Source organism: Cryptomeria japonica, chromosome 10 (assembly GCF_030272615.1).
Source record: "Cryptomeria japonica chromosome 10, Sugi_1.0, whole genome shotgun sequence".
Classification (NCBI taxonomy): domain Eukaryota; kingdom Viridiplantae; phylum Streptophyta; class Pinopsida; order Cupressales; family Cupressaceae; genus Cryptomeria; species Cryptomeria japonica.
In genome coordinates this window covers 550,356,940-550,367,502 of record NC_081414.1, presented here as the reverse complement: position 1 = coordinate 550,367,502, position 10,563 = coordinate 550,356,940, and the positions used below count along the sequence as shown (strand labels likewise).

Here is a 10,563-nt window from a genome sequence, read left to right as displayed (position 1 = left end):
TTAATCACAAGAACTAAAATATAAAAAATCATTGGGTATTGAGAACTTAACTTATAAATAATGGCAATTACTTTTCCAGGATTACACTGTCATCCTACTCTACATTGAGATTTCTAAATTAAAACATCTTTCAATATTGGTAAAAACCTCTTTTATTGATGCAGTCCATATTTAAAAATACAATAATTCAAGCAGAATTTTATAACAGAGATTGAAACACTGGAGCCTGTATATATATTCCTTTCCTCAAAATCCACAGACCTGGGCAGGTACTCTGGATAATCATAAATTATTTGATAGAAGAGAAATGGACCACAATATTATAGAACCATCATTTTGTACTTCTAGCACTGAAAATTTCCCTGCCAAACCTAACAAACTACGATTCTTAGCACTGAAAGAAAAGGCAGTTACATTGAATCCATAACTAGCAATGAAATCTATTTGTTAAGACTTGCAATGAAATCTTCAACCAAAATAGCAAAGTTTGTTCTAAATGTATACATAGATTGGCCCAACAGCACTTACTGCAAACATGGGTAGTATGTAATGTTAACTCCTAGTCCTCTCTTATTTTCTGTTCTGACCCAAAAAGGAATTGGAAGGAATAGTATGTTTCTGTAGCAGAGAGGGAGCTGAATGTGAATTTAAGATAAAGTCTTCTGGTGTGTTTGGTGGAGTATAAAAGTACTCTGATAGCAGCAGCGCCTTAATCACTTCTGGTGCAATTTCTTGGCCTATAGTTTGCTGCCACAAACCCCAAAGTACCAAGTAAGGACATGGGTATTAGCTATTTTATATTCTAAGGAGATTTGACTCAAGAGAATAATTACAATACCTCTGCTTGGAAAACATTCACAGTGAAGCCATTGAAGCAGCTTATAACAGCTTGTTTGAGGTCGAGACCAAGCCCATCTAGAGTCCTGATAGTGGATAGAAGCAAACCAGGCTTTCTCGAGCAGAAAATGTGAATATTCAAGGCCTTCCCTTGTTTTATCCTCACTTCTACCTGCATTTCTCAAAGTAATATACAAGGAATGGTGCTCTTACTCATTAGAATCCTTCATTCAAGAAGTAGATAGATTACTTTCCCTCTTCTAAACATACCATCTAAGGGATTCACCAAATAATTGATTAGGTTTATTCTAATTTTTAAATCTGATAGGTATAATTTTTTCATTTTTATTTTTATGTTATCTATTTTCTTCATCTTGATGATAAATCATAGAATGCAATCTAAAATATTGATGAAAAATTCAAAATAAAAAATATTTCTAACTAATTCATTCTCATTTTGTGATTTAGGTTTGTCTCTCCATCTATTCACCATTATCTCTTATCTCTTCACTTCAGCAACTCCATTGCACCCATTTTTATGTTTTGGGAGACTAGAAAAGCAAATAAAAACACTGAAGTACAGTAATAGGCTTACATTTGCTTGTAGTGCATCAGGTTTAGGCACCAAAATATTGTAGTCCTCCTTGTCTCTGTAGGGAAAAGAAGAATGTGTATTTGTCAAGGGCTGGAACCTGAAGGAACAAGGCAGATAAGGAATCTCTGAAGGTTGCATGAGCTCATTATACAGTTCACTGATACTTTGTGAAAGCTCTTTCAAATACTCAATAGCATCTGCTAAAATTGAGACCCTGTCTATCTGCAAAGAAACAAGTGCCAAGCAATAAACCTTAAGAGTCAGTTACCAGCAAGAAGCCATATCCACTTCTTAGCAGAGGTGAATATAAATATATGAATGAGAATTGAGCTAAGCCCATGGAAAACTCCTATGGCTGTCAAGTAGTAATTCATAACTCAATAAGATTGAGCATTAGCCCAAATGATCAGAACCAATAGTTCCCCTCTATTATACGAATACTAAACACTACTCTAAATAGTGAAAGCACCTGAAGAAAAACAGTAATGGAAAAAAGGTTGCACTGACACCATTCGAACAGATCAGGACAATAATATAATTTTGATTGAATCAAAATTATAGTTATAATTATTTAAATGTTGAAGATAAAATTTTATAAATAAATTAAAAAAAGGAGTTGATAAAATATGCAATAAAGTCATAAATTTGTAATCAATCACTAAAGTAACAATATCAGATTTCCACAGTCCATAATAATTACCATACATTATTTTTTTCTCTTTCAACTATCTATCATTTTCATGATGGATAAAGTGTGATCCATTCGAAACAAATCTTACCCAATTGAATCCAAAAATCATATACAATAATTAAACAGTAGTTGCATAACTGTGGGTCTTTCTTCCCCCATCTTCTTTATTTAGAACTAAACTTTCAAATCCAAAATTATAATTGTTGTAAGGTAATATTTTAAATTGTATTCATTAGAAATGAAAGTGCATGAATCATTTCGATCTTAAACAATCAAGTCAATAACGTAGAATCATCATTTTAGATTATGTGCAAGTTTTTTACATCAATGTTTCAGATCACACTCCATGATACATCATCAAAATATTAAAAAAACACTCAGCCAAAACAAAAGAAATACTATTCCTGTGAAATTTTTCTGCTTATATCAAATAATGCCTGTACTTACCTTAGAGATCTTAGGAACTACCGAACGAAGCATGTACAGTCGATCATTCAACTTCTTCCTCCTCCTCCTCTCTGCCATGAGATTCTTAGCAGGAGAATCATGGGCATTCTTCTTCACTCTCTTATTTCTCACAGCCATGCCATCATGCTTATCACCATTATTGGCTCCTACTCCAAAGCCAAATTTGCCAAAATCACTGTGCTTCTTGTCCTTGGCATCCTCAGAACAGTATTCTCCAATAATTCCATCAAAATAACACTTACCTCCAGTTTTTTGCTGTGTCTGGAATGAATTGTGCTCTCTACCATTAATAAAGGGAGACACTAAACCTGCACCAATTGAATGGCAGTCTGGATCATCAACACTATTCATCACCCCACTCATATCATTAGTTATTGGGCCTACTGAGACTGGTGGGTAAGTTAGAGGAGTTCCAACCCTGCCATCAAATGATGGAGAATACAAGCATTGATACCCAACAAGAGAATCATCATCGTAACTGTAGTTCCATTCATGATCACCTTCTTGAAATAAGGAGAAGTTCCCATCTGGTGAACCAATCCAAGCCATTCCAGTATATGAACTTAGGACAAATGGTCTAATTAGATATATGGGATTCTCTAATACAACTAGGCTTTCACAAACTTATTCTGTGTGCACACAGCAAATAAACCCACCTCCTTTTTAAGCCCAGCAAGTGAATTCATGGAGTGTGGAGAGCATAAATAAAATATCTCCTCCTGACATCTCAAATGTATCCGTCAGTGATTTATAGTATCGTTTTCAGTGGTTTTAAATTTTAGGTTACTGCCAAGGTTAAAAAACGGCGGTATATCTACGTTAGATTGATACATTTACTGTTCTAAAGGACTAGTGACGTCATAGAAAGTACACGTTAATGAAGTTAGATTAAAGAGCGAGGGGAGATGGATTTCAAATGCTTACAAATTGGAATGTATGTGCATTGTATATATATATAGATGGATTTCAAATGCTTACAAATTGGAATGTATGTGCATTTTATATATCTATATATATATATATAGTCATTAGGTATGTCTTTATATTATATATGATGAATTATAAAAGTCAAAATATTGTGAGTCATTATGGTAAGAAGTATGGTTTACCATATAATTAGTTTGACATACCTACTAGAAAATGTAGGTGGTAACTTTTTAGTATGTCAAATTATGGACTATTAATAAAGTATGGATCTATGAGACTAACTCAAAAATCATGTCTCATATGTTGATTTCTTAAACATGTTTATTTTAGGGAAATAAATAAACATCTTTATATAAATTATCTTACATTAATTAAGTTAATCATAATAATAATAAAATAATATAAAAGTACTATACTTAAATATAGAGTTAAAGTACAGATAAAGTATAATATTTAATTCAAAATTCAATTTTTGGGAAAGGTTTTTAACTTTGTTTCTAATATTAATATTACAAGAGGTATGTTTTTGGCTATAAATTAGAAAGACTTAATTTTTTTTACACTAGACTTAGTTTCTTGTCAAATGGTTGCCCAATATTGCTTATGAGAATTTTCATTGTTTATCTCTTAGTGTCCTTCAATTTTTGAAAACTGGATTCAATTAGCTCACTAGATCAAAAGTTATGGCTTCTGAAAGTTTGCATAGAAAATGTTAAAAATGTTGTGTATTTACAAAGTTTGCATAGAAAATGTTAAAAATGTTATGGCCTTTTAAAGGTTGCATAGAAAATGTAAAAAATTGTTGGACACAAAAGAGTTGTAAAGGAGGGTTACACCTATTGACAACTTATGATCATGTTATGACATGCCACAAGGAATCACTAATTGAGAGATAAGTTGGGCACTACTTTTTGCGTAGTTTTAGTTTATGGGTTTATAATTGCAATTTGATGGTTTTAGATCGTATATCTCCTATACACTAGGTGCTTAAGGTGGATATTGAGTATAGATTTGTGTAAATTGTATTAAGTTGTAAGAATTCCTCTAGATCTTTGGTCAGTGATACTCTTATGAAGACTTTCTCTCCAAGTGCATTGTAATTGTGATTTGCTAAATAATACATTAAGTTGCTTTGAAGTGTGGGGTTTTTCTCCAAAAACGGTTTTTCCCACGTACATATTTGTTGCATGGTATTTATAATTGATTTTTTTGTTTAAATGCATTTCTATTTTCTATAAGTGTTAAAATATTAAAATTTGTACAACACAGAGCTTCAGAATATTAGAGTAGGAAGATTTTTTGTGTACATTGCTTCCATTCATTTGAGATGAGAGCTTGATCACCTCATCTTCTAAGTGTTGAGTGGAGGGTTTTTTGTACTAATTTTCATTTGAGTGGGAGCTTATGTAGAGAAGGTTTAGATCTTATTGTAGGAAGAGATGAAAAACACCTCAAGAATGGAGAAAATGTTCTCAAAAACAAACTTTGAGTTGTGGAAGCTCAAGATGGAGGATGTGCTCATAGACTTAGATCTATTGATTGTAGTATATAGATCCAAACCTACAACTACATCACAAGAAGATTGGGACAAGATGAATAGAAAGGAAAAGAGTGATATAAGACTATGTCATGTCCCTTTTTATTTAAATTTGGATTTTGATAAATAATAACCAATTTTATGTTTATATGGTTTAATCAAGCAAGCATAAAAAATATAATTTATTTAATATTTATCCTTGTCCATTCAATTTAATTAATAAAGGGACAAACAAATATTAAAAAAAAATTGATTAAGCTAAATAGGACATTAGGAAATGTGCCCCTTCAATTATACAAGTGAAAATTAAATTAGAAGGAAAAATAAGGTGTTGGAAATGTGTCTTTTGAGTGGGAGATTCTAAAAAGCAAATGAAGGTTTTATAGGGGAATCAACAATTGGCAACTGAATAGTCATGCATCCCAATAGAAATTGAATTTTGGATGATTAAAAAAATGGGTGTTGGAGTCATTTGGAGGCATATTGAATTTTATCTTTCCTTTCATATTTGCAGATTTGCAAATATCTTCTTTAGTGGACGAAAAGCCATTGAAGGGGGGGACTTGTGGACGAAAACCCATAAGATTTTGGTGATTAGAGGACAAAACCCCTTTAATTGCAAAGGGAATTCTCATCCAAAAATTGCATTTGGGATAAAGGAAATTAGTAATATGGTTTATTTCTTCAATTTAGTATTTAGTGGCATCTTCAGGAGTTGTTTTCGGTGGTTTTCAAGCATAGTCGTTGGAATTTCTAGTTTATTTGAGTATTGTAGATTTGATACAACAATATGGCGCTAATATGATTATTGTAATCAGATTTATATGTTATTATTTTTATTTGTAATTCAAACAATATCAATTTGTGAGGTTTTGAGTAAATTGGGTAGACCAGACTTGTCATATTTTGTGAGATTGATGTAGGATTTGGGTGTTGAAAGCCAAACCTGTGTTGTTGTTCTACATCAGATATAAAACCTAATTATTTTTTGTTTAATATAAAAAAATGTTTTTTTTGGTGTTCCGTGAAGTTTCATTTGGTTTGATATTCTTTTAGTGAAGTTTGGAGCAAATTGGGTAATCTAATTTTGACATAGTCTTGTGAATGTCAACAAGTCACTAGAAAGAAATGTGAAAACCTTGGCTTTGTCAAAAAAATCCCATAGCTCCACATTTTGTTGTAAAGATTCACAAAATATTAGTTATGAGCAATTTTGTGGACCACCCATCATCGCTATGTTGTTGATAATCACACCAAAGGCACTAGAACATACCATAAAAGTGCAGGAATCCCCAAAATCCTACAATAGAACATAAGAAAGCAATTTTTTTCTCATTTTCCAATTTCAACTCTAAAATTCATCCACTTAACAAAAATCAAAACTTAAGTACTTCCCCTTTCTATCAATAAAAATGTCATTACAATAAATGATCTTCCTCCACTTGGTAGTTGTATAGTACCTCTTGGTACTATAAATATCATTACAATGAGACCCTATCACCTTTTTTGAATAATGAGAGAAACAATTCCTTATGAACTTATTAACATTGAAAATTGTGCCTGCAACATCCCTGTGTTTGCTACAGAAGAAGATGTTGGGTGATGATGATGGTGATGAAGGCAACTATAAGGAACTTTTTAATTTCCTTGTTGATGATTGGTTAGCAGCTCTACAACAAGGTCGATGCACACACAAGGGAACTCATTAGGGATTGTGTCCCTTATTCTGGTTATTTTTGCTTTCTCTAATGCTAGGTGCCACCATGGACACAATATGAACACTGTTAATATTTTCTATGTTTTAATTTGAAACAGTTGTATTAGTTATTTTTATGTTTACTAGGATAGCCATTGGTGGCATCTCTATCAAACTGATAATAGCTTAGATAGTATGCTAGACCCAGAAGTTTTAACTCTTTTTTGAAGACTATGAACATTCAATAGTAGCTGTTATTTTGATATTAGTTGCTAGTTTTTTCTATTAATGTGTTGTGATTGTTAATTTGTTGATTTTACACCCTCTCGGCAGTAGTACTTAAGGGCAACAACCTCATTTATGCTTCTTTAATATCAAAAACATTGAAAATTGTGCAATCAAATAAATTAGCACATATGTATAGAGGAGTAAAAATATTCAACTGTAAATATAACATCCATTTAGAGTGTTGTCATTAAATGATTGGGAAAACTAAATATATCATCTCCCCCATAGCACACACAAGTTGCAACCTTATTTCTATCAATAAAATCTTCATTAACCATCTTCTTAAAACCATCAGCATTATCCATTTATTTTTTATAAATATCCCATAAGAGGTCTAGGTCATCCCTCCCATTTGGCAAAATCATAAAAGTTCTTAGGTTATTGTTGTCACAAAAGTGTGAACCCTTGCCAAGTACATATACCCAACAACATTGTGAAACATGGAAACAACTTCCAAGTGTGGGACCTTGCATTGTGAGGTTGAATCTCCAGAGAAGGTCGGATTCCTTTCCAATCAGAGTGCAGTGTTGAACCAACCCAACACTTATAAAACCTACTTCTAAACCTATTCTGGTGACTTGCAAAGGAAAAGGGAGAAGGAATTTAGAAAAGTAAATGGAGGTGATGCACCAAGATTAGAATTTATCTTCCCATACATATAGCTACATAGAACATCAATAGGAGCTATCCAAATGTACACAAATCTCTATCCTTATCTTGTTCCAAAAGTAAGCATGAAGGTTAGAACTTAGTTAGGTGTTGAAAGGGACTGAAAGAATCAACAAACAACACATATAAGAACATTTAACACAACATGCAATCTGAAAAACAAAGAAAAGAGAAAAAAATTAAGCATTGAAGTGAGATTATGCACACAAGATACCTCAAAATAGAACTTGAAAATTAAGTAACTAATTTTTATAGGATTCTCTTATAGTTACAAAACATATGAATCCTATAAGAGAATGAGGTGAAGAACTTGGAAATTATGTTACAGAATTGCCTTTCTAGCTCATGCATAACTGTGATTTACATTGGAGTAAGAAACCCTAGCTGAGCTAGGGTTAGGTTACAAAGATGAAAGGAAGAGAAAATAAGAACCAAATTTGATTGTTGTGTGCACACATGATCCTCTGAAGTGAAATACAGTGGCCAATTAAACACATCTACACTCAAAGATGATGAAATCCCTAAAAATCAGGGTGACCTACTTTGAAATGGCATCTGCAACATTCCCTATCATAAGAAGAAAGGGTAATTTATGGCAATTAATGGGCATGGTTTCCTTTAGGTCATATTTGCAAATCCCGCAACTAAGTTATGACACCATTTTGAAGTGGTTGGATCGGATTTGGATTGGATTTGGACAATCAAGGAGGCAAACATTTAATCTTGACCTACAGTCATCAACACTTCCAACTTAACAATTGAATTTTAAATTGGTTTTTTGCAACAATGAATTTGAGCTATCAATTTGAGAATTGGTGTGGGAATGAATAGTCAAAAGTGTGCTAAGGAAGCCCTTATAATGGCCAATTAAGTTGTGGTCATTGATTAGACCTTGCATTGCAAATGCATGGTTGGATTTGCATTTGAAATATCCTTTATATTCCTACCCCATGTTCCCATGACTATATCTTTGTTGATATCATCATCTTTATGGGGACGTGGGGTCCTTTAAACTTTGCTTGGTTTCGCCAGGGCCCATCCTCAATCGGACTATCAATGTGGCCTCGAGGGCCTCTAATTAATCTCTACTCAAATGGCCATGACATGATGCTAGTCGTTAGATCCTCCCTTGCACTGAAGGCTTAAATCCCAAGCTCTCCATTGCCATGCATGATGCCACCGACCCTTGCAAACACTACACCCTATGACCCCGCAACCTAATCTTTGTTGACATCATCATCCTTAGGGGAAAAAAGTCCTTAATTTGGATAGGTAGTTGAAGACAAACCTCACCCCATGACTCTACACAATGAAATAGTCGAAGATGCCAACCATTGTGGGGGTACAAGGTGGAGAAAGTGTTAATGTTAAGGGCAATCCAATGAGTAGGTAAATGGGGCATGTTGTGGGGATGACTAAGGGGTTCTGGTTTGTAACCTTTAAGTGAGCTAACCGAAAATAGGGAGTCAACAAAGAAATATAACCTAGACCAAAATGACTAAGCCATGAAGATATAGGTTTAGGGTTTAAGCCTTAGGGTTTTAGGACCTTGCCATTTTTAGGGGTATAAGCCATTGTTGATATCTTAGATCCGTTATAAATGATGGCTCAAGGGTGGCATGGAAATGCCAACAGTTACTAGGCATTTTGAAAAGAATAATTTTTAAATCTTTCATATAAAATAAGATCTTTAGCTTTTTGGCAGGAAACTAGAAAATTTCCAATAGGTCCACTATGGGAAAGATAAGCCCATGTTGGAAATAGATTTCACAATAGAATTACCTTCCCTATAAACATGTTCAATCTTGGACTAGAGGAAGATACTTAACAATTATTTACAAACTTCCTTCATATTTCTTATTTTCTAGGGGGAAGACATGTTTCCTTTAAGGTTTTCAATTATCAATTTTGAATCTCTATCAATAACAATTTGATGAAAACCCATATCTTTCAGTATTTTAAGACCCCACCAAACAACAACATTATTTAAACTCCTGCTAGGGCTCTTAGCATGTCCTTCAATCAAAAGACCCTTATTATCTTTGATAATACCCCCTGCAATAGCCTAACTAGGATTACCCTTTGATCAACCCTAAAAAATTAGTTTAACCCATTCCACATCAAGAGGTTTCAAATTTAATATTCTTCCTCTACAAAATTTTCACCAAATTAATTTTAGTTAAATCCTAGGTAACTCCCCATTTTTTAAACTCTCATTTCTATATATGAAGGAAAAACCTTTGAGTAACTAAAACTCCTAGCATTTATATTCTCTTGAATGTTTTGTGTAATGCTTCTAAAGAGTTCATTGATATTTCATTTTTTTTTCTCTAAATATTTTGGTGTTCCTTTGTTTTCACGAACCCTAACTAACAAAAGGGAGAATTTTCTTCTAGTTTCTTATAAAGTTAGGTACAAAATAGGGGCATTTTTATTCCAACTTGTAACAAAATCTAGGCTAATAGAGAGGGAAAATCTATTAAATTCTAAGATCTGGTAAGTGTTCAAACCAAACCTCTCTTGAATAAACACAATGAAAGAGCACATGGTCAATATTTTCCTCAACCTCTTAACACAGAGTACACCTATTTATAAATTGGAACCTTCTTTTATTTAGATTATCAATAGTAAGGATTTTACTATAAACAACAACCTACCAAAATAAATTAATCTTAGGTACTAGTTGACTAATATAGACTTGTTTGTAGTCAAAAGAAGAAAATTAATTTTGATACACCATCATAGAATAAAATAGATTTAACTAGAAACATACCATAAGGAAGTTGTGTCCAAATGCAATTTTATTTCCTTTTGAGAGAGAAAAACATGTAATCTCCAATTTGTTGCATAAAAAG

General features: G+C 32.9%; 1 protein-coding gene across 1 annotated transcript; it reads right to left on the bottom strand.

Annotated features, from left to right (window-relative positions):
- Positions 1 to 211: 211 nt before the first annotated feature.
- On the bottom strand, positions 212 to 3,312 carry LOC131060829 (transcription factor SCREAM2). The gene is made up of 4 exons (XM_057994248.2): positions 2,571 to 3,312; positions 1,433 to 1,654; positions 839 to 1,009; positions 212 to 747 (listed from the first exon to the last, which is right to left on the bottom strand). Exons 1-4 carry the CDS (start codon positions 3,138 to 3,140, stop codon positions 571 to 573), a joined length of 1,140 nt encoding a protein of 379 aa, XP_057850231.2. The 5' UTR covers positions 3,141 to 3,312; the 3' UTR covers positions 212 to 570.
- Between the last annotated feature and the right edge of the window lie 7,251 nt (positions 3,313 to 10,563).